General features: G+C 34.8%; 1 protein-coding gene across 1 annotated transcript; it reads right to left on the reverse strand.

Annotated features, from left to right (window-relative positions):
- Nucleotides 1-208: 208 nt before the first annotated feature.
- Nucleotides 209-11,640, reverse strand: LOC142226234 (zinc carboxypeptidase-like). The gene is made up of 4 exons (XM_075296134.1): nt 11,455-11,640; nt 4,508-4,644; nt 3,637-4,418; nt 209-555 (listed from the first exon to the last, which is right to left on the reverse strand). The coding sequence occupies exons 1-4, from the start codon at nt 11,611-11,613 to the stop codon at nt 263-265; spliced, it is 1,371 nt and encodes a 456-aa protein (XP_075152249.1). The 5' UTR covers nt 11,614-11,640; the 3' UTR covers nt 209-262.
- Nucleotides 11,641-25,602: the final 13,962 nt, after the last annotated feature.

Here is a 25,602-nt window from a genome sequence, read left to right on the forward strand (position 1 = left end):
TTCTAGTAACCATAAAAGCATTTGTGAACCCCCATCAACCTATGTAACATTTCTATTAACACGCAAAAAGCCCTCGATGACCATAATAAAAATGTATTTTATCAATTTATTGATTTATGTGATTTTAATTGTAGTTTTCAGGGATATCTTTATAGATATCAAAAAAAATAATGATTGGATACTTAAATATACAAGCAAGACCAACATATTTCATATGATATGAAATCGAAATTTTATTCGTATGTCGTAAAAAAAACCAGCTTTATTTAGATAGCCAATGGGCAATCAATTTAACAAACAAAGAGGCTAATAATAAATTTAAACTTGACATTAAATTTATTCCAGCTGAATTACGTTCGAAGAGATCCTCTTTTTCGGCAACTTGAAGCATTCCAATTATGCCATCGGTAACTTCGGCACAGACTTCCTTAATTTGGCTGGCTGGTAAAAAGAAACCATATTCACCATAATCACGTAGCTCAATGGTACCAGTGTAGGGGATCTTTTTAACGCCATATGCCCAGTCCTTGGAAGCTCCTGAAACATAGCCAGATACTAAAATAGAAATAAAGGATATACATTTTAATATCATGCGGATAAAATGTTGCAGTTTTAGACAAATTAAATTCGTTTGCTTTCAACGAGTTTTTTTGCACTTAAGAAAATTCCTTTAAAGAAAACTAACAATTTCATTTATCTAAAATATAGTTTTAGAGAAAATATTATTTTATATGAAATTTATATGCAAATGAAATTTGTTTGTTTCGAACGAACTTAAGGAAATTCCTCTAAAGAAAATAAAAAGAAATTCAATACCAAGAAAATATTTGTTTGCATTTATTTCAAAAGCAACTCTTACGGTACGGTCACACTAGGCCAAAATCCATTTCAGGCAATTTAGTATTTCAAAAATGTATTTTCTATAAAATATTTTATTGCGTGGAATGTATATGTAACATTTAGACAAATGAAATTTGTTTGCTTCGAATCAGAGAAAATTCTTTCAACTTTGTTTTTCTAAAATTTGCAGCTTTCAGACAATTGTATTTGTCTTTAACGAAATTTCTTTAAAGACAACAAGAAAATTTGTTTATCTAAAATTTCGATACCGTGAAAATATTTTTCGCAGGTGTTTTATGAAATTCAAATGAAATTCGTTTGATTCCAACGACTTTTATATTTAATGACAACACTCAAGTACATTTGCCTAAAATTTCGTTGTAGTCATTGGTTTTGTAGATTTATTCTTCAGTCTTTTTATTTCCAAAATGCATTTATCATACACTAATAGAAAAAGTTTCGTTATATTAACGAAATGTGTCGTTAAAAGTCAGCCAATGAAACAAATTCGTTAATACAATGAATTTTTTCGTTAATATAACGAATTTTCTGCCAATCAACGTAATGTTTCGTACTATTAACGAATATTTTCATTGTATTAATGAAAATGTTTCGTTATATCAATGAAAATTTTTCGTTGGCTGACTTTTAATGAAATTTTCTATGCGTGTAGTGATGCGCATTCGCATTATTTGTACGAAGTAAAAGATACTTTCAACAAGTTTTATTTGTCGCTAAGGAAATTTCCTTAAAGACAACTCTAATCTTTGTTTGTCTAAAATGTCTTCGCGGAGGAAATACTTTTTTATACCCTCCACCATAGGATGGGGGGTATATTAACTTTGTCACCGTTTGTAACACATCGAAATATTGATCTAAGACCCCATAAAGTGTATATATTCTGGGTCGTGGTGAAATTCCGTCCGTCTATTGAAATCACGAAAACTTCCGAACGAAACAAGCTATCGACTTGAAACTTGGCACAAGTAGTTGATATTGACGTAGGTCGGATGGTATTGCAAATGGGCCATATCGGTCCACTTTTACGTATAGCCCCCATATAAACGGACCCCCAAATTTGACTTACGAGGCCTCTAAGAGAAGCAAATTTCATCCGATACGGCTGAAATTTGGTACATGGTGTTAGTATATGGTCTCTAACAACCATGCAAAAATTGGTCCACATCGGTCCATAATTATATATAGCCCCCATATAAACCGATCCCCCGATTTGGCTTGCGGAGCCTCTAAGAGAAGCAAATTTCATCCGATCCGGCTGAAATTTGGTACATGGTGTTAGTATATGGTCTTTAATAACCATGCAAAAATTGGTCCACATCGGTCCATAATTATATATAACCCCCATATAAACCGATCCCCCGATTTGGCTGGCAGAGCCTCTAAGAGAAACAAATTTCATCCGATCCGGCTGAAATTTGGTACATGATGTAAGGTCTCTAATGACCATGCAAAAATTGGTCCATATCGGTCCATAATTATATATAGCCCCCATATAAACCGATCACCAGATTTGACCTCCGGAGCCTCTTGGAAGACCAAAATTCAACTGATTCAGTTGAAATTTGGTACGTGATGTGGCCTCAAACACCCATGCAAAAATTGGTCGATATCGGTCCATAATTATATATAGGCCCCATATAAACCGATCCCCAGATTTGACCTCCGGAGCATCTTGGAAGAGCAAAATTCTTCCCATTCGGTTGAAATTTGGTACGTGATGTTAGTATATGGTATCCAACAAACATGCAGGAATTGGTTCCTATCAGTCCATAATTATATATAGCTCCCATATAAACCTATCGCCAGATTTGACCTCCGGTGCCTTTTGGAGAAACAAAATTCATCCGATCTGGTTGAAATTTGGTACGTGGTGGTAGTATATGATATTTAACAACCATGCCAAAAGTGGTCCATATCAGTCCATAATCATTTATAGCCCCCATATAAACCGATCCCGAGATTTTGTTTTGGAGCCTCCTGGAGGAGCAAATTTCATCCGAGTGAGTTGAAATTTGTGGATAACAGTCTTTCGTAGAAGTTTCTACGCAATCCATGGTGGAGGGTACATAAGATTCGGCCTGGCCCAACTTACGCCGTATATACTTGTTTTTTGTATAAGCCATATTCAGACAAACGAAATTTGTTAGCGTGGAACGCGTTATATTTGACTTTAAGGAAATTCTTTAAAGACAAGCAACTCTTTGTTCATCTCAAATTTTTCTACCCAAAAAAATGTTTGCGAATTTTATATGCAGCACACATACAACCGAAATTTGTTGAATTCCAACAAATTTTGCTTGCCATGCTTAAAGGCTACAACTTTGTTTATTTGTTGCGTTTATTTTAGATGTAACGAGTTTTATTTGCCATTAAATAAATTTCCTTAAAGGCAATAACCAACTTTGTGTATCTATAATTTCGTTTCCGAGAAAATATTTATTTTTCGTGTATTTTAGAAGCAACTATTAGGCCAACGAAAGTTAGTTGATTCAAACTAGTTTTATTTATCGTTAAACACTATAAACAAAGATCTCCTTTCTGACAGACAAAGTTCTCCTTTGTCGTAAGAAAATGTTCTTCAAGCAAATAAAATCTATTAGTTACAATTGTTGCAACGACTTTCATAAATTCGGGGATATTTGATCTTAAGGGAAAGACTTCAAAACAAAAATGATTTTCGTTCCAGAGGAAAATATTTTACCTTTGAGTGAAACTTCGTTTTCCAGAAAATATTTTTTGTGTGTAATTTATATGCAACACTCTTTCCATACTTACAGTTAATGGTACCCGTGGAACCATATTTAAAATCGGTACCATATTTTACACGTGCAGAATCGGCAAATCCTTTAGCTATGCGCATCATTTGATCATAATTTGGTGGAAAGATATCACTGGTATGACCATAGGGCAACAGAATTAAATTTCCATACGAATGGAATGGTATATACATTTTAATATAATCATCAGGGAATGAATTAATGAAAGCTTGTAGAGCCAAAACTTCTGGTTCTGAATCTGGTTTAGCACCACCATACCAATGATCGCAAGGTTCATTGAAATTCCAGGCCGACAAGGCTCCCCATTCATAGCCAAAATTACGATTCATATCGATGCCATAGCAAATGCCTGACGAATTGGAAAATCCTGTAGGTCTGCGATTTTTACGCCACAAACGTTCCACTGTGTGAGTATAGACAAAACCATCGGGATTCACTATGGGCACATAGATCCAATCGTAGTCCAATAGCATATTCTTGAATACCTTATCTTGGGAATTCAATAGGCTATTGAAAAAACAAGTACTAGTGGCCGATGATATCCATTCGATGGCATGCATTTGGCTTTCTATGAATATGGCTTTATTGTTGGGTTTATGGGAAATCTTAATGGCCTTGATGGGTCTTCCTTCATAGGAATAGCCTATAGTATAGGGCGTTATAGTGGTGGGAAAAGACATGGTCAAATTATCAACAAAATTGTAAACATCATCAAGACCATGGAATTTAGTCCATTCCATGCCAGTATTACGAGTTTTTGGTAAACTATCGTCGATCACTCTGTAAGGAAGGAAAGAAATGTTGAAATAAATAAAAATATAAAAATACACCAATCCGATAGACATGTATCACTCGTAAATGAAACTTACTTTTGCAAGTCTTCTATGGTAACACGATATTCCATTTCATAAAACTTCAGTTCGTCTTCAAATTTCCGTTGATTTATAGGGTCAATGGTAACATCATAGTTATTTTGGACTCCGGTAATTTCATTCAAATGACGTATCTGAATAAAAAAAAAACATTTTCAATTATTTTGTTCTAATGCACGGATTTTTATAGAAAAAAATTTTCTATTATAAAGTTTGAAATATTTTTTATAATAATTTATTATTTTAATATTAATATTTTTTTGTTTTATCAAATTAAATAATAAATTTTGTTTTATTGACATCGAAGGGGCATTCAATAACGTCCGTCCGAGCTCGATATTAAATGGACCAGAGTTGCCAATTTAGCTATTTTCCCGCTAGATTTGGCTTTTTTTTAAGTCGTTTAGCCGGAAAAAATTGCATTTAGCTTTTTTTTCATAACTTTTAGCGATTTTTAGCTTTTTTATTTACGACTTGTTTCTATTGAAATACACTCAGAAAATTTAACGTCGTAACTACAAGTAAATTCCATAATATTGAGCAGTTCAAAATTTTACTCACAGTTAGTTAAATTTAACTATTGATGAACAAAATTAACTCAGTGGAAGTAAATTGAACCTACGGTCATTACCAGAAAAATGGTTAAGAACTCCCAATGAGTTCGTAAATGGACTGAAGCCAATATAATAATAGGGAATACGTATTTTCTCGAACGTACGAAGAAGTTTCTCAGCGTTACTGAACTTTTACTGTGCAATACTACGAAGTCTAGTTGGACACGAAATTTCCATTTTTAGTATAAATAAACTAACGATGAGTGAATCTACTTCTAGACAATAGTTCGTCTCCGAAACATGTACTCGTGTGGTGTTTCTAAAAATAGACACCCTTGACTGTATGTGTTAATGAATACATGCATCCAAGCAAGAAAAGAATAAACAAAGTCACATTTGGTTGTTGGTGAGTGTAAGAGCTAAGTGGCCCTCACAGTGGATAGTGTGTTTAGTTAGAAAACTGATGGTACGCGGTTCGATCCTCCGTCCGGACAAAAGGTAAAATTTTATAAAATGATAAAAATAAAATCTAATAAATGATTCTATAGGATTTGTACTACAGAAGAGTAAGTGGTTTGTACTAAATATAATATGGCATGTAGAAATTGGGATCCTCCCCCTTGAGGTCTCCTTGCTCCAAGTCACCAGTTGGTCTAGGAAATCCGGAACATTATTTTTTTTTTGCTTTCAAAAATGTATTATTTAGTTAATTTTTTTCCTTCCGAACAGTTAAATTTGAGCTTGGCAAAAGTTAAAACAAATTACTAACCTATAGGAAAATGTTGAACTTACTATGGGTACATGCTTCTTTAGCGACATTCGAAGTTCAATATTAACACTGGTTAGTTAAAAATAACTCGCTAATGGGTTCACTCTTCTCTGAGTGTAGGGACAAAACGGCGTTTTTATCTAATTATGTGTCGTGATTTTTTCCCATATACAAATTTCTCCTTGTGCAAAAGTCGACAAACTTGTCAGAGAAGTCGTTTTGTTCTTATAGTTAAGTGATTCAATTTAAAAATAGATATCTTTACTTGAAAGAAAATTTTGTTGGACTAAGGTGAATTCTGATAAATTCATCAAAATTAATGAAGTCGTCTTTAAATTTGTAGACTTCTTGTATCTAGACCACAAAGCAAAAAAAGCGTTCAAAAAAAGAAGATGTTTTTCAATACTTTATTTTAAAGACCTTTTTTACGTGATAAATAGAATAATTTCGTTAGCACGTTTTTAAAGGACTTTGATATCTCACAAAGAAAAAACTAAAAAAAAAAACGAATAAATTCAAATTTGACTCGGAATTAATACCAAAATCATTAGTGTAAAGGCAAAATCTTTGGAACCTGGCATACTTTTTTCAGTGTATGCAAGAAACAATTAAGGAAATAAAGTTTTGAATTTGGTATTATTTTCTAACATCAAAAAATACAATAAAAAATATGGTATTGATATGATCAAAACATTATTATAAGTGCGATAAAAAGAAATCTGCAGATTGTGAATGGAATGGAATAACATTTACGAAAATTATACAACAATAGGATTGTTTGCGTAATTTTCCAATAAAAGTTATTCAGTACAAACTTGCAAGACAGTAACAAGTATATACGGCCGAAAGTTCGGCCAGGTCGAATCTTATGTACCCTCCACCATGGATTGCGTAGAAACTTCTACGAAAAATTGTCATCCACAATCGAATTACTTGGGTTCTGGTATCTTATAACTTTTTAACATCGTTTTCTAAATTGTGAGTTAGTCGATACGTGGTATATATTAGACAAAAAAGTTATGTATAGGTAAGTCTACAAATAATAACTAATCGATATGGACTTTTTGCAAGGTACGTAGAGAGCCAGAATTGGAATATGGGGGTCGCTTATATGGGACAATTATGAACTTGATATCGACCAATTTTTGTGTGATTGGGGATCGATTTATCTGAGGGCTATATATAACTATAGACCGATATGGACCTAGTTAGGCATGGTTGTTAACAGCCATATACTAGCACAATGTACCACATTTCAACTGACTCGGATGAAATTTGCTCCTCCAAAAGGCTACATAACCAAATCTCGGGATCGGTTTATATGGGGGCTATATAATTATGGACTGATATGGACCACATTTGGCATGGTTGTTAAATATCATATACTACCACCACGTACCAAATTTAACCAGATCGGATGAATTTTGCTTCTCCAAAAGGCATCGGAGGTTAAATCTGGGGATCGGTTTATATGGGAGCTATATATAATTATGGACTGATAGGAACCAATTCCTGCATGGTTGTTGGATACCATATACTAACATCCCGTACCAAATTTCAACCGAATGGGAAGAATTTTGCTCTTCCAAGGGACTCCGGAGGTCAAATCTGGTGATCGGTTTCTATGGGGCCTATATATAATTATGGACCGATATCGACCAATTTTTGCATGGGTGTTTGGCCATATATTAACACAACGTATCAAATTTCAACTGAATCAGATGAATTTTGGTCTTCCAAGAGGCTCTGCAAGCCAAATTTGGGGATCGGTTTATATGGGGGCTATATATAATTATGGACCGATGTGGACCAATTTTTGCATGGTCATTAGAGACCATATACTAACACCATGTATCAAATTTCAGCCGAATCGGATGAAATTTGAATCAGATGAATTTTGGTTTTCCAAGAGGCTCCGCAAGCCAAATCTGGGGATCGGTTTATATGGGGGCTATATATAATTATGGACCGATGTGAACCAATTTTTGCATGGTTGTTAGATACCATATACCAACACCATGTACCAAATTTCAGACGGATCGGATGAAATATGCTTCTGTTAGAGGCTCCACAAGCCAAATCTGAGGGTCCCTTTATATGGTGGCTATACGTAAAAGTGGACCGATATGGCCCATTTGCAATACCATCTGACCTACATCAATAACAACTACTTGTGCCAAGTTTAAAGTCGATATCTTGTTCGTTCGGAAGTTAGCGTGAATTCAACAGACGGACGGACGGAAGGACATGCTTAGAGCGACTCAGAATTTCACCACGACCCAGAATATATATACTTTATGGGGTCTTAGAGCAATATTTCGATGTGTTACAAACGGAATGACAAAGTTAATATACCCCCCATCCTATGGTGGAGGGTATAAAAAGTGGTGACTAAAACCGAAAATTGTGCATTGGCTATACACGGCAGTGGTTAGACCTATAATGATATATGGTGTTGTAACATAGTCTGCTGGCCGGCACTTCAGCTGCCGACAAGTTTGGACAAAGTTCAGCGTATGACGTGCTTGTGTATTTCAGGCGCATAATTTTAACGTTCTTTGTTTCAAATAAATTAAAAATAGAGTACAAATTAATAAAATTGCACAATTAGTTAAATTTTGTCCAAAAAATGCTGAATCTGTTCTGGAAAAATTGGGAATTTTTGAAAATATCTCAGTTGAAACGTTTCAGACAAGCGTTAAAATACCTTAGAAATCCTTAAAAATTATAGAAATTATTCATTTGGCAAAATATCGTAAACTTTTTTAATTCAGATTCAAAACACAGAGTTCGGATCACACTTTAGGCAATGATGTAAATTCAGTGCAACGACTGTTAAAATGGTGAACACACGACCCATGACAAGCCCATTTTAAATTCATCGCTTCTGCGCAAGGTTGCTCAACTTCCGGATCCAAAAAGAATATTTTCGTTACGTTTTGCACAACCCAGCAAGGGCTGAAAGAAGAGTTTTCTTTTCTGTGGAACGAAATTTTAGACAAACTAAGTTTTCTATTGATGTTAAAAAATGTTCTCTTGAAGTAAATCAAAATCATTAGATAAAATCGTTGCAACACTCGGCTTTATTTGCTCTTTAAGAAAATTCTTTAAATTTCGTTCCTGAGGAAAATATTTTTTCTTTGGGTGTAGGGCCAAATTTTTGAAAGTCGGAATCGATATGAACGATTCTTTGCAGGTTTGGTTGATACCACAGAAGGTTACCTTGTGCTATTATGGCTAAATTTTGAAAAATCGGGCGATGTATACATATGAGAGCTTTAAATCTGAACCGATTTCAATGAATTTTACCAAATTACAATGTACCAAACTTGACCGGGACCGGTTAGTTAAAAAGCGTACTGTGACCTCATTCGTCGAAATCGGGCGATACATATATTTGGGAGCTATAACTAAATTTGATCCAAAATCAATATCGTTCGCCCTTGTTTCAAAAACACCGTGTTTGGTACACATTTCATCAAAATCGGTTAATAAATGCGACCGGAATCCTGCGAACACCAAATGCACGCAAAAGAAAAAAGTTTGGAAAACGTGTACCGAAAAGGTTTTCTTTTGTTAGGGGTTTTTGAATTTCTTCGAAAATTTTAATCATCACCAAAAAAAATATTTTTTCTATAAAAAAAAAATATTTTTGAACCAACAAAACAGTCTATTTCGTTTATATCAAGTACTGTTATTTTCTGATTTAAGTCTTTAATAAAACACATTTTACAGTTCGATGGTAAAAATTTAATATAGGAATCTTCCGAATATATCTGGAATATATGTAACAAAACATTTTTCGTGTCCGGTCGAAGCAGGGATCGAACCCACGACCCTTGAGAGCCACCGTGGTACAGTGGTAAACATGCGCGCCTTGCATATACAGTGTCTTGGGTTCAAACCCAGTTTCGACCAAACAACAAAAAGTTTTTCAGCGGTGGATTATCCCACCTCAGTAATGCTGAGGTGAGTGTCTCCAAGCTTCTCTAAGTGGTTTCACTGCAATGTGGAACGCCGTTCAGACTCGGCTATAAAAGGGAGGTTCCTTGTCATTGAGCTTAACATAGAATCGGGGAGCACTCAGTGATAAGAGAGAAGTTCACCACTGTGGTATCACAATGGACTGAATAGTCTAAGTGAGGCTGAAATATCGGATGCCCTATACCTAACCTAACCTTGGAATGCTACATAAATATAACTGTTTGAATTGCTTGTGCGTTGGTAGCGATAATTGTCTGCTGATGACAATAACAGCTATGTAGCCCAGTGGATAGTATATTGGCTTACAAATTGCATGGTCCGCGGTTCGATTCTCCGTCCAGGCGAAAGGTAGAATTAAAAAAAAAAAGTTTAAAATCGAATAATTTCTTCTACATTGTTTGTATTACAGTAAAAGGTGCTAAGAACTAAAAAAACCTCGCGGAGGTGAGAAATATGCGAGGGAAAATGAAATTAGCCAGAAAAGATAGTTTTTTTGAGTTAGTCTTTATGAAATTGTTTTTACATCCTGGAAAAGAATAAGCGTTTATCACAAAAATTATATACTTTTCTTCCAAATAAACTTCCTTACAGCGAAAAGCAAAAATTATCTTTGTTTGTCTGAAAGATTTTTTTTGCGTGTACATTGACGGACGGACAGGAAACTCTAGATCGACTTAGGAGGTGATTCTGAGTCGTTCGGTGTATATTTTATCGGGTCTAAAATTAATATTTCCTGTAGGTATATTTTTTTGGCAGATCAAAGTTATTATACCTTGACCATTATTAAATACAACTTTTGGAAACGGAAATAATATAATTTTACATATATTCCAAAAATTTTCGCAAAGTTGGCCGGCATTACGTACTACTATATTAAATATTTACTAAAAAAATAAACACTATATGGCACTAAAGCCAATTTAATTCTATTTTAGTTCACTGAATTATTATGTTTAAGATGTCCGTCCGTTCATTCGTCTGTTGGCATTTCGCTAAAACATCGGAAAGAAATAACCAATCGACCTGAAACTTGACCCAAGTAGCTGTCGATTTGATTGATGTAAGTCGGATCCCCAGTGTTGACCTCCGATCCGGTTAACATTTGGTACGTGATATCCGGTTGCTATATTATCACATTAAAATTAACCTCTCGTAACTTCACACTTCCGAAATGTAAACAAAATTTAGGCGACCGTGGGTGACCATTTCTGAGAGGTTTCACTGCCAGACATAAAGTTTAAGGAAGGCCAGAATTCAATGATGGGGCCAGAATTCAATTATACAGGAGCGTAATTTCTTAATTCGATTATAATATTCGCATCGACATACAGGTAGACATCAATAGAGATTAAAGCAACATAGAAATGTTGCAGTAGGTCCAAAGAAAGAGGGACAAGGAGTGTCCCATCTACAGAGCATTCTTTAGTTTTCGAACCATCAAACCTTGCTAACTTGCAGCACGTTTTTGTTATCTCTTCCACGACCTAATTATATTTTCTTTATTTATCCACAATTATTTATTGATTTGCACTGCAAACCACAAATGCGTATCCACTTTCATCGCAAATACCACAAATTTCTTTTCCAAGAAAAGAAATTATTGGTTAATTTTTGTTTTATTATCCTCATAAACTTACCGGTAACGTATCACGAAACTTTTTCAGTTGGCTCAATTGCACTTCATCTTTGATAAAAATTTTATAGACTTTAAAATTGTCATATCTAGCCATACCGGGCCCCGATGCCAAAGTCCATCCGAGAAATCCGATTAACAAAAACACCTTTAACACAGCCATGTTTTCGGTGCTAAATTAAGACAAGAATGTTTCAGAATATCATGCTAACCACATTTTATATACTCTTCAAGAAATGTTTTGGATATCTGATAGCGAACATTCGTTTATTACATCTAATATCTAGATTTTGATAAGAAGTTTTTAATATGGCCCATTGCATTCTGATAAAAAGAAACAAAACTCTGATTGCCTTCAACCATTGGGGTCTACATGGTGGACAGTTCTTTAGGTAACACGAAGATCATTGTGGTTGTAAGGTCAAAAGGCGAAGCTCATATTAGGGTGGTCAAAAAAAAAACATAAACATCTTTCAACTTGATAACTTTACCCAAAAATGGACCATCTTTTTTAAACCGGCCGAAAACTATAGCCTGCAATAAATGCTAGGAGAGGGGACCTACATTTTACTGACTAATGGTTTTCCAATAAGAGGTGTTATTTTGGTATTCAGACAAAAACGAACTTTTTTCAGATAAATTGCAGGATTTTTATTTGATAGAAAAGGCCGATATTATGTTGCCATTATCTCGTTAAAACAGCAACTTTTCACTGTTTCCTTTTTTCCCATAATTATATATAGCCCCCATATAAACCGATCCCCAGATTTGGCTTTCGGAGCCTCAAAGAGAAGCAAATTTAATCCGATCCGGCTGAAATTTGGAACATGGTGTTAGTATATGGTCTCTAACAACCGTGCCAGAATTGGTCCACATCGGTCCATAATTATATATAGCCCCCATATAAACCGATCCCCAGATTTGGCTTGCGGAGCTTCAAAGAGAAGCAAATTTCATCCGATCCTGCTGAAATTTGGTACATGGTTTTGGTATATGGTCTCTAACAACCGTGCCAGAATTGGTCCGGAACTTCTTGGAGGAGCAAATTTCATCCGATCCGGTTGAAATTTGGAACATGGTGTTAGTATATTGTCTCTAACAACCGTGCCAGAATTGGTCCATATATGGCCTCCATATAAACCATTCTCCAGATTTGATCTCCGTAGCCTCTTGGAGGAGCAAAATTTATCCGATCCGGTTCAAATTTGGAACATGGTGTTAGTATATGGTCTCTAACAACCTTGCCAGAATTGGTCCATATCGGTCTATAGTTATATATAGCAGACCCCAATCACACAAAAATTGGACAATATCGGTTCATAATCATGGTTGCCACTTGAGCCAAAAATAATCTACCAAAATTTTATTTCTATAGAAAATTTTGTCAAAATTTTATTTCTATAGAAAATTTTGTCAAAATTTTGTTTCTATAGAAAATTGGTCAAACTGAATTATATACGTATTTAATCGGTCTTTTTATACCCTCCATCATAGGATGGGGGTATATTAACTTTGTCATTCCGTTTGTAACACATCGAAATATTGCTCTAAGACCCCATAAAGTATATATATTCTGGGTCGTGGTGAAATTCTGAGTCGATCTAAGCATGTCCGTCCGTCCGTCTGTTGAAATCACGCTAACTTCCGAACGAAACAAGCTATCGACTTGAAACTTGGCACAAGTAGTTGTTATCGATGTAGGTCGGATGGTATTGGAAATGGGCCATATCGGTCCACTTTTACGTATAGCCCCCATATAAAGGGACCCTCAGATTTGGCTTGTGGAGCCTCTAACAGAAGCATATTTCATCCGATCCGGCTGAAATTTGGTATATAGTGTTGGTATATGGTCTCTAACAACCATGCCGAAATTGGTCCACATCGGTCCATAATTATATATAGCCCCCATATAAACCGATCCCCAGATTTGGTTTGCGGAGCCTAAAAGAGAAGCAAATTTCATCCGATCTGGCTGAAATTTGGTACATGGTGTTGGTGTATGGTCTCTAACAATCGTGCGAAAATTGGTCCATATCGGTCCTTAATTATATATAGCCCCCATATAAACCGAACCCCCGATTTGGCTTGTGGAGCCTCTAAGAGAAGCATATTTCATCCGATCCGGCTGAAATTTGCTACATGGTGTTGGTATATGGTCTCTAACAATCATGCAAAAATTGGTCCACATTGGTTCATAATTATATATAGCCCCCATATAAACCGATCCCCTGATTTGGCTTGCGGAGCCTCAAAGAGAAGCAAATTTCATCCGATCCGGCTGAAATTTGGTACATGATCTTGGTATATGGTCTCTAACAACCATGCAAAAATTGGTCCACATCGGTCCATAATTATATATAGACCCCATATAAACCGATCTCCAGATTTGGCTTGCGAAGCCTCAAAGAGAAGCAAATTGCAACCGATCCGGCTGAAATTTGGTACATGGTATTGGTATATGGTCTCTAACAACCGTACCAAAATTGGTCCACATCGGTCCATAATTATATATAGCGCCCATATAAACCGATCACTAGATTTGGGTTGCGGAGCCTCAAAGAGAAGCAAATTTCATCCGATCCGCCTGAAATTTGGTACATGATATTGGTATATGGTCTCTAACAACCATGCAAAAATTGGTCCACATCGGTTCATAATTATATATAGCCCCCATATAAACCGATCCCCAGATTTGGCTTGCGAAGTCTCCACGAGAAGCAAATTTCATCCAATCCGGTTGTAATTTGGAACATGGTGTTAGTATATGATCTTTAACAACCGTGGCAGAATTGGTCCATATCGGTCCATAATTATATATAGCCCCCATATAAAACGTTCTCCAGATTTGACCTCCGGAGCCTCTTGGAGGAGCAAAATTCATCCGATCCGGTTCAAATTAGGAACGTGGTGTTAGTATATGGTCGCTAACAACCATAGCAAAATTGGTCCAATCACACAAAAATTGGTCCATATCGGTTCATAATCATGGTTGCCACTAGAGCCAAAAATAATCTACCAAAATTTTATTTCTATAGAAAATTTTGTCAAAATTTTATTTCTATAGAAAATTTTGTTAAAATTTTATTCGGTTCATAATAAAATTTTCATCATTGTCAAAATTTTATTTCTATAGAAAATTTTGTCAAAATTGTATTTCTATAGAAGATTTTGTTCAAATTTTATTCGGTTCTTAATCATGGTTGCCACTCGAGCCAAAAATAATCTACCAAGATTTTATTTCTATAGAAAATGTTGTCAAAAGTTTATTTCTATAGAAAATTTTGTTAAAATTTTATTTCTGTAGAAATTTTTGTCAAAATTTTCTTTCTATAGAAAATTTTGTCAAAATTTTTATTTCTATAGAAAATCTTATTTCTATAGAAAATTTTGTCAAAATTTTATGTCTACTTTGTCAAACTGAATTATATACGTATTGGATCGATCTTTTTTGATATGATATATACCACGTATGGACTTACATACAATTTAGAAGATGGTGTTAGGAGGTTTTGAGATACCTTGCCATCGGCAAGCGTTACCGCAACTTAAGTAATTCGATTCTGGATGGCAGTGTTTAGAAGAAGTTTCTACGCAATCCATGATGGAGGGTACATAAGCTTCGGCCTGGCCGAACTTACGGCCGTATATACTTGTTTAATTTAATATATACCACGTATGGACTTACTGATAATTTAGAAGACGGTGTTAGGAGGTTTTAAGATACATTGCCATCGGTAAGCGTTACCGCAAGCCAAGTAATTCGATTGTTGATGGCAGTGTTTAGAAGAAGTTTTTACGCAATCCATGGTGGAGGGTACATAAGCTTCGGCCTGGCCGAACTTACGGCCGTATATACTTGTTAATTTTTCATTTTAATGAAAATCCGTTGTTTTTTTCAATTGGTGCTTGTGATCATTCCCCCATCAAGTAATAATAAAATTTTCCACAAACGTTATAATTTTATTCGGCTTTTACAGATTTATTTATGATTTAAGAAGCTAAACTCGAACTTAAGGATGAAGGTATGCCAGAGAGAATGAAATACAATAGAACGAAACTGTGAAGTCATGGCAGTCATGAGGAAAATTTCTCTAAAATCATGCAGTTTTTTCGGCACTTCTCTCCAATATCATACAGTTTGCGTGGGCGTTACGCATTTCAGTTCTCTGCCGGCATTACGAAACGTAATGAAAATAGGATTTAGAACCTACTTTGTAGTAACAAATGTTCTTTTTTATAAACGTTTTCATTCTCCACCCTCAAAAACATCGCTTCTGTAACATATACCCCAAACACATTTTGCTACAAGCATATATATTTTCAGGATTGGTCCAAAAAAAATATTGTTTGTATTGTTCAAACATATTATGTTTCACATTAGGGCATACATTGGTAGAAAAAAATTTTAATGACATTTTCATTGTGTGGATATATTTTTAAGGCGCCGTTTGGTTACATCCATTATTTTACTTGCAGCACACTATCTAGGTCTCTCTTTCTAAACACATATATGTTTAAAGGCTATTTCCAAATTAATATAGGTTTGCATCTAAGCATATTATATTTAGCAACATTTTTTGTCCCAAACAAAATATGTTCTAACATATTAACATATGTGTACCAAACATGTTATGCTAGTTTATGAACATTATATGCATGCACTTAAAAATATTGTGTTAAAAAATTTGTTTTCTTTGCAGAGGAGAACTTTTAGTCTACAAGTCTACAAATAATTACGAACCGATATGAACTTTTGCGCGGTAATTAGAGAGCCAGAATTGAATTATGGGGGTCGCTTTATATGGGGGCTATAAACAATTAATAAACGAACCAAGAGAATCCGGAGTTCAAATCTGAGGATCGGTTTTTTGGAGGCTATATACCATATAATTTTGGACCGATATGGATTAATATCAGAATGGTTGTAAGAGACAACATACACGCAAAACAATAATTCTTTCCTCCCAAACGAAATTTTAGACAAACAAAGTTCGTTTCTCATTTGCTTTTCGCTGTAAGGAAGTGTATTTGGAAGAAAAGTATATACTTTTTGTGATAAACGTTTATTCTTTTCCAGGATGTAAAAACAATTTTATAAAGACTAACTAAAAAAAAAATTTTTTTCTGGCTAATTGCATTTTCCCTCACATCTTTCTCACTTCCACGAAGATTTGTAGTTCTTAGCACCTTTTTCTGTAATACAAACAATGTAGAAGAAATTATACGATTTTATAAATTTTTTTACCTTTCGCCTGGACGGAGAATCGAACCGCGGACCATGCACTTTGTAAGCCAACACACTAACCACTGAGCTATGTACCTGTTATGGTCATCAATAGATAAATATCCATATAAGTTATATTTATATAGCATAGCTTGCGGCGCCCACGAACCGAATAAACAAAGTTTATTTAACAGAAACAAACATTTAGTTTGGCACCGTGGAGCAGTGGTTGCTACGTCTGACTCTCATGCCAAAGGTCGTGGGTTCGATCCCTGCTTCGACCAAAGTTTTTTTTTTTTTTACATACATTCTACATATGTTCGGAAGATTCCGAAAAAAATTTTCAACATTACATTATACTATATTAAATTTTGAACTGTAAAATGTGTTTTATTGAAGACCAAAAGTCAGAAAAGAACAGTGTTTGATATAAACGAAATGGACTCTGTTGTTGTTTCAAAAATAACTTTGTTTATTGAAAAAATAATAACTTTGTAACAAACGAATTTTTTTGGTGATAAAAGTTTAAAATTTTCGAAGCAATTCAAAAAACTCTAACAAAAGAAAAACGTTTTCGGTACACGTTTTCCAAACGTTTTTTTTCTTTGCGTGTACTAACACAACGTACACAATTTCAACCTGATCGGATGAATTTTGCCCCTCCAAGAGGCTCCAGAGGCCAAATCTGGGGATCGGTTTATATGGGGGCTATATATAATTATGGACCGATATGAACAAATATTTGCATGGTTGTTAGAGACTATATACTAACACCACGTACCAAATTTCAACTGGATCGAATGAATTTTGCTCCTGCAAGAGGCATCGGCGGTCAAATCGGAGGATGGGTTTATAATGGGGCTAAATATATATAATTATAGATTTGGACCAATTTTTGCACGATTGTTATAGACCATATACTAACATCACGTATCAAATTTCAACCGGATCGGATAAATTTTGCTCTTCCTAGAGGCTCCGAAGGTCAAATCTGGGATCGGTTTATATGGGAGCTATATATAATTATTGATTTGGACCAATTTTTGCACGATTGTTAGAGACCATATACTAACATCACGTATCAAATTTCAACCGGATCGGATAAATTTTGCTTTTCCTAGAGGCTCCGATGGTCAAATCTGGGGATCGGTTTATATGGGGGCTATATATAATTATGGACCGATATGAACAAATTTTTGCATGGTTGTTAGAAATCATATACTAAAACCACGTACCAATTTTCAACTGTATTGGATTAATTTGGCTCCTCCAAGAGGCCCCTAAGTTCAAATCTGGGGATCTGTTTATATGGGGGCTGTATATAATTATGGACCGATACGAACAAATTTTTACATGATTGTTAGAGATCATATACGAACTACGTATCAAATTGAGATGTCAGTTATTCCGGACGGAATGTCGGTGCCCAATAAACACAAACGTTTGAAAAATGCTAAATTTCAACAATTTTTCAAACATTTTTTCAAAGGATTAGGGTAATATTCAAGTTGAGAAATTGTTGAGAAAATCGCGTTCTCAACAAAAAACAGACATAACCCTCAACAGTGAAATTCAACACATTAGCAATAATATCTCAAGTGTTATCCTCAAATTGAAACGCATCGCTACTCAATAATATGTTCGACACGAGCACTGTTGTCCGGAATAACTGATAGTCTGTAAAGCGCATTAGAGAAGCTTAGAAATGCACAGACATGTCATCAGCAATACTGAGAGGGAATAATCCACCGATGAAAAACTTTTTGGTGTTTAGTCGACACTGGGATTGAACCAAAGACCCTTTGTGGCCCCAAATCCATGGTAGAAGTTGTGGATAAATGAGTACTGTATTTTCTTTTAGTACCACTATCCACTACTAAAAGAAAATAAGCCTCATAAAGTACTTCTGGTTCTCTATTATATTTACTTTGAACGCCCTTTTAAATGAGGGAATCATAAATTAATTTATTGCATATTTTTAGGAGCATATATTCATAAAACAGGGTGTGTCAAATACAATAGTGCCCAATAAACACAAACGTTTGAAAAATGCTAAATTTCAACAATTTTTCAAACATTTTTTCAAAGGATTAGGGTAATATTCAAGTTGAGAAATTGTTGAGAAAATCGCGTTCTCAACAAAAAACAGACATAACCCTCAACAGTGAAATTCAACACATTAGCAATAATATCTCAAGTGTTATCCTCAAATTGAAACGCATCGCTACTCAATAATTTGTCAAACAATTTTCGATGCGAGTCAAATTCAAAATTAACATCGTTGGAAATACTTTTCAACCTAAATTTGTATGAATGATATCCCCACTTCAAATTGAAAGTCAAACCCAAAATTCTATGAATTTTGTATAATTTATTCATTTTTATCAAAATGAAATATATAATAATACACTACACTTGATAATACACTACAATACCAATTGATAAATAATAATCTTATTAAACATATCAACAAATAAGAACAAAAACAAAAAACAACAAAACTTTAAATATCTTAAACATTATTAGTAAACACTTTTGCATTGATAATTCGATTTCCTTCCTTTTGGTGTCATAAAACAGCATTAAAATGTATTAACATGCGGGCAATTTGAAATTAGGAACGTACTGGACCGAGTGTTTAAATTGATTTCCAGCAGAAGGAATTCACAAAATATCCATTTTAAACTGATAATAGCATATGAATTAAACTGACGATGTGATGCACATTTTCATCCAGAAGTTGTTGATTGTTGTTGATTTCAACAATTTGTTGTTTTTAACTGGTTGCACTTGTAATGTTTCTGGAAACTTTTTTTTCTTGTCGATAAGCCACTCATTTTTCATTGGTCAGCTTCTTATTGTTTGCAAGAATGTAGCATCCAAAGATTTTAGTTTTCTGCAAAGAGATTTAAATTTAGTGACTTCTTTAAAGAGTTGATTTAATTTTTCATATTGACGTACCAATTATTATAAACTATTTGAATCAGTTCCAGTTAATTGTCCACCATGTTTTCATTGGTCAGCTTTTTAATGTTTTCAAGAACGTAGAATCCATAATTTTAGTTTGCTGCAAAGAGATATACATTTAGTGACTTCCTTAAAGTTTTATTTCATTTTTTATTTTCACTTACCTATTTTTACAAACTATTTGGTTATTTGTCTAAAATTTTCCATTTTTTTTATTTCTTGCAATTGACCACGAACTTCGTTGCACAAATAAGTATTGAAAACCACATGGTTTTTTCGTTGCATTTTAGGGTAGTGTTTTGTCAAAGTTTTCTCATATTATCTTCAACACCTTTTCAAAGATTTCGTCAACATTTTGGCAAATTGGAAGTAATTCGCAAACAATTTGAAGATGTATTGAAGATGGGCTATATCAAGTCAAGTTGAATTTATGTTGAAAATTATATTTACCCTCAAACTGAAAAGTTGTTGCATTTGAAAAACGCTCATCCTGTGTTTATTGGGTGTTTGTAAAGAATCTTACAGTGTGTCGCATCGATACGACTTGTCGGCGATAACTAAATAATCGGTTAATGTGTTATCGATCCCATAAACATGCAGCTGTATCGATTATGCCTTCGGACTTAACTTATAATGTGCACAATATATGGGATATGTTCGACACGAGCACTGTTGTCCGGAATAACTGATAGTCTGTAAAGCGCATTAGAGAAGCTTAGAAATGCACAGACATGTCATCAGCAATACTGAGAGGGAATAATCCACCGATGAAAAACTTTTTGGTGTTTAGTCGACACTGGGATTGAACCAAAGACCCTTTGTGGCCCCAAATCCATGGTAGAAGTTGTGGATAAATGAGTACTGTATTTTCTTTTAGTACCACTATCCACTACTAAAAGAAAATAAGCCTCATAAAGTACTTCTGGTTCTCTATTATATTTACTTTGAACGCCCTTTTAAATGAGGGAATCATAAATTAATTTATTGCATATTTTTAGGAGCATATATTCATAAAACAGGGTGTGTCAAATACAATAGTAACGGTGTAACCAATTAAGCAGCGAGAATAAAAAGGTGAACTTTTCGGGTTCAAATTTTACCAATTTGCAATATTAATGAATGGACTTGAGATAATAAAGACTGGGATTTATTATCACTATATGAAAACACACGTAAGTAAAGTAGAAAGGTAAAGAAATGTATGATTCGACCTGTTCAAAACATTTGCAACTACCTAGCGCCCTGTAATATTTTCCTCTTTAAGGACGTTATTTTTTGTAGTTTTTACCTACACTGTTAGAAAAATATGTTTTTCATATGTTCCGATATAAACAAAATGTGTTTCGGGCACAATTTTTAAATACAATATATTTAAGTGCAAACATGTAATGTTCCTAAACTAACACAAAATGTTTGGGAAACATATGTTAATATGTTAGAATATATTATGTTTGGGGCATGAATGTTTCATAAAAATAATATGTGTGAATGTATACATATATAAATTTACAAATTTCGAGTAAACATATATATGTTGTGATACTTTATTCAGAGAGCGACAGAGAGAGAGAGGGAGAGAGTTAGTATAGAGAAAGAAATAGAGATGGAAACCGGGAGGGTGGAATAAAAAGATATCAACATAACACAGCGAGAATGAAATGAAAGCAATTTCTGTGAAACCGCTTGTATGTAGTTTCATGATAAGGCAAAAAATGTAATATGCTTAAGTCTAAATATTATTTAATTTGAATATTAGAATGAGTATTCGGAATAAAGAGAATAGACATTCGGAACCAAGAGAATAGACATTTGAAAAAAAACAGCATATTTGTATTACAGAAAAAGATGCGAAGAACACAAAAATTTCGGGGAAGTGAAAATTATCTGAGGAAATGAGCACAATCTTCTTTGAGGAATTCTTCCAAGCATATACTATTTTTGGATTCAAAATGCTTCCAAACATATAATATGCTCACATAAAACAAACATATTAATGTTTCGGCAGTATCCAATAATATATGTGCTTCCTGCAAAATATGTTTGGAACATATGTTAGAGAAGCGATTTTTTTTGAGGGTGTAGTTATAAGGACCTATAAGAGGATAGATTTAACGTACAAAAAACGGCACTGTAGGAATATCGTTAGGTTCATTGCCTAATTTGTTCATAAACTGATCGCCACAGGCCATAATGCTCTATTTTTAGAATAATTCGATAAAATGACCGGCAATAAATATAACGAACATATTAAAAAGCAAAATATCAATAATTTTAAAGCTGGGGCATCACAAAAACGAATTTCGGAAGAGACTATGCCAGAAGAAGTTCTTATAATCAAATGAACTAGGCAACTCTTCACTCAAATGTCATCTAAAGGAGTCAAAAATTAAATTAAAGTAACAGCAATCAGATTTAGAGCTTCAGAAGTCGGAGTGCGATTGTACAAAAATGTCAAAAACCACTTATTTCCAAGAAAAATATGTTAACACACCCTCAATTTTCACAAAAATACCTTAAATGGTCTGAAGAGCAGACCAAAGCTTATCTTGCATGGATCGGATGGTGGAAATTTAGTATGAAGGCTGAAAGGAAAGTCTTAATCCAAGAAATCATGGTGGGGGCAATATTATGGTCTAGGGTTGTTTTTCTGGACAAGTTATTGGCCCGATTTATAGAGTGGAAGGTATTATGCTGTCGGAAGTCTACAAATGCATTTTGTCCCATGTGATATTATCATAAGCATTCTGGGAAATGCCGTCTGCATGGATTATTCAGCGCGATCATGGCCACCAGCACACTTGTAAGGTAGTAAAACAATGGATTTCCGATGAAAAATTGATTGACTGGCCTGCACAGTTGCCTAATGTAAAGGGTGGTTAAAATTTCAAGGACCGATGTTGATTTTGAATAAAACACAATCTATTTAGGAAATTATTGTAATTTTATTTTATTATATCGGCCAAATGGGCGCCGCGAACTCGATGGCACACCGTCATCCGATGGTCCAAATTTTCGATGACGCTGAGGCATAATGGAGGTTCTATGCAGTTAATGTGCCGAATTATTTCATCCTTTAGCTCTTGAATTTTTGCTGGCTTATCGACGTACACCTTTTCTTTCAAATAACCCCAAAGAAAAAAGCTCAACGGTGTCAAATCACATGATCTTGGCGGCCAATTGACATCGCCATTACGTGAGATGACACGGCCATTGAATTTGTTGCGCAAAAGAGCCATTGTTTCGTTAGCTGTGTGGCAAGTGGCACCGTCCTGCTGAAACCACATATCGTCCACATCCATATCTTCCAATTCGGGCCATAAAAAGTTCGTTATCATCTCACGATAGCGAACACCATTGACAGTAACTGCCTTACCGGCCTCTTTTTGGAAAAAATACGGCCCGATGATGACGCCAGCCCATAAACCGCACCAAACAGTCACTCTTTGTGGGTGCATTGGTTTTTCGACAATCACTCTTGGATTCTCATTCGCCCAAATGCGGCAATTCTGTTTATTGACGAATCCACTGAGGTGAAAATGTGCCTCATCACTGAACGATATGCATTTTGATTTGAACGCCCATTTTCATAATAAGTCTGGATAACTTTAACACGTTGTTGGATTATGTATCTCCATGGTTCAAATTGAGTAAGTCTGAAATAGAGAAATGTCAAATAAAATTCGGAAAAAACGTTTAGGTGTGGTTCACATTCAACATCGGCCCTTACAATTTAACCACCCTTTAAAAGTAATAAAAAAACACCTTTGGAAAGTTGTAAAGCGGAAAATTGGTATTAAATTTTTGCAAAAGGCTTATGATTTCTATTTGAACCTGAACCTTAGGATATCATTGACCATTTAATCCTAACCAATGGCAAGAAGTTGCGCAGAAGTAGTCAAACGGTTACGTCAAAAGTTACGAAAACTTTAATTATTTTTAAATATATGTGCCACTTAATATTAATTGCAAATGTTTTGAACAGGTGAAAACTGTTATTTTTAAATAATATTATAAATTATCAAAAAGTCTTTGTACAGTAGTAAGTTCGGCCGGGCCGAATCTTAAATACCCACCACCATGAATCAAATATAATATTTTCCTTTGAAAATTTCAGGGAGGTTTGATGACAGATATTTTCCCAAGCAGATCAGTTCAAATACAAAGATTTTACCTATGAAGACTAGATCAGATTCAGAATTTATATGAACCATTTTTTGTTTTGAGTTTTAGAGAAATCATAAACATCTCTTGTAAGTGCAAGAAAATGATGAAATAACGCCTTGATTTGAGATCTAAAATCTGTGAAATTTCATCCCAATTATTTAAATGACTGCGAGAAGTAAAATCTGGAAATTTTGCATTCAGTTTCAAGCAATTTTCATGATCAGTGCGCCTTCTATACCCTCAATAAGTGAAATCGGTCTATATGGAGGCCTTATCAAATGGACCGATAAAACTAAATCATATACACTTTGTTATGGGTCTAAAATGCCAGTATATTTTCAATTTGTGGCAAATCGGATAGAAACTACAATTTCTAGAAACCCTAGGAGATAAATTGGGAGTTCGGTGTAATGGGGGCTATACCAAAACATGGAAGGATACACACAGTATTCAGCACATTTAATTGTAGTTCTAGAATGTAGACCCCAAATCGGAGGGCCGGTTTATAAGGGAGTTATATCAAAAACTGTACCGATACTCAATATATTCGGCACACCCGTTTATGGTCCTAACATACCGTTAGATTTCCAATTTCTGGCAAATTGGGTAAAAACTACGGATTCTAGAAGCCCAAGAAGTAAAATCGGGAGATCGATCTATGTGGGGGCTATATCAAAACATTGACCGATAATCACCATTTTCGGCACACCTCTTTAAGGTCCTAGAATACCTCTAGATTTCCGATTTGAGGCAAATTGGGTAAAAATTACGGATTGTAGAAGACCAAGAAGTAAAATCGGGAGATCGGTCTATATGGTGGTTATATCAAAACATGGACCGATACTCACCATTTTCGGCACACCTCTTTAAGGTCCTAGAGTACCTCTAGATTTCCGATTTGAGGCAAATTGGGTAAAAAATACGGATTCTAGAAGACCAAGAAGTAAAATCGGGAGATCGGTCTATATGGTGGCTATATCAAAACATGGACCGGTACTCACCATTTTCGGTACACGTCTTTAGGGTCCTAGAGTACCTCTAGATTTCAAATTTCAGTTAAATTGAATTAAAACTACGGATTATAGAAGCCCAACAAGTAAAATCGGGAGATCGGCCTATATGGGGGCTATATTAAAACATGGACCGTTACTCACCATTTTCGGCACACCTCTTTATAGTCCTAGAATACCTTTAGATTTCCAATTTCAGGCAAATCGGATAGAAAATACACTTTCTAGACGCCCAAGAAGCAAAATCGGGAAATCGGTCCATATGGGCGCTATAGCAAAACATGGACCGATAGGAACCAGTTTCGGTACACTTTTTGATGGTTCTAAAATACCTCTAGATTTCCAAATTCAGGCAAATTGGGTAAAAACTACAGTTTTTATAAGCCCAAGACCCCAAATCCGGAGATCGGTTTATATGGGGACTATATCAAAACTTGGACCGATATAGCCCATCTTCGAACTTGACCTGCAAAAGACGAATCTGTGCCAAATTTCAGGACTATTGAAGGCTGTAGCGTGATTACAACAGACAGACGGACATGCTTATATCGTCTTAGAATTTCTCCCTGTTCAAGATATATACTTTATATAGTCGGAAATCGATATTTCGATGTGTTACAAACCATAAACTAAAAAATATGTGTTGAATTATAATTAAATAAAATTAAAGCAATTAAGTCCATAGAAGAGGGACCAGTTTTAATTTATTGCATTATTGGCGTAGACAAAAAAGTTTTTTAGGTTTTCAAACACAAAGGTCCGGTACGAAGATGGACTATATCCATGG

The sequence above is a fragment of the Haematobia irritans genome, chromosome 2 (genome assembly GCF_050003625.1).
Source record: "Haematobia irritans isolate KBUSLIRL chromosome 2, ASM5000362v1, whole genome shotgun sequence".
In the NCBI taxonomy this organism is placed as follows: domain Eukaryota; kingdom Metazoa; phylum Arthropoda; class Insecta; order Diptera; family Muscidae; genus Haematobia; species Haematobia irritans.

Bases quoted from the DNA above. Each gene is read 5' to 3' on its own strand.
- LOC142226234 (XM_075296134.1), bottom strand. From the start codon at position 11,613: ATGGCTGTGTTAAAGGTGTTTTTGTTAATCGGATTTCTCGGATGGACT. The intron at 4,645-11,454 runs GTAAGTTTATGA...TTTTTTATTCAG, and splicing joins AGTTTCGTGATACGTTACCG to ATACGTCATTTGAATGAAAT. The intron at 556-3,636 runs GTAAGTATGGAA...TTTCTATTTTAG, and splicing joins TTCCACGGGTACCATTAACT to TATCTGGCTATGTTTCAGGA.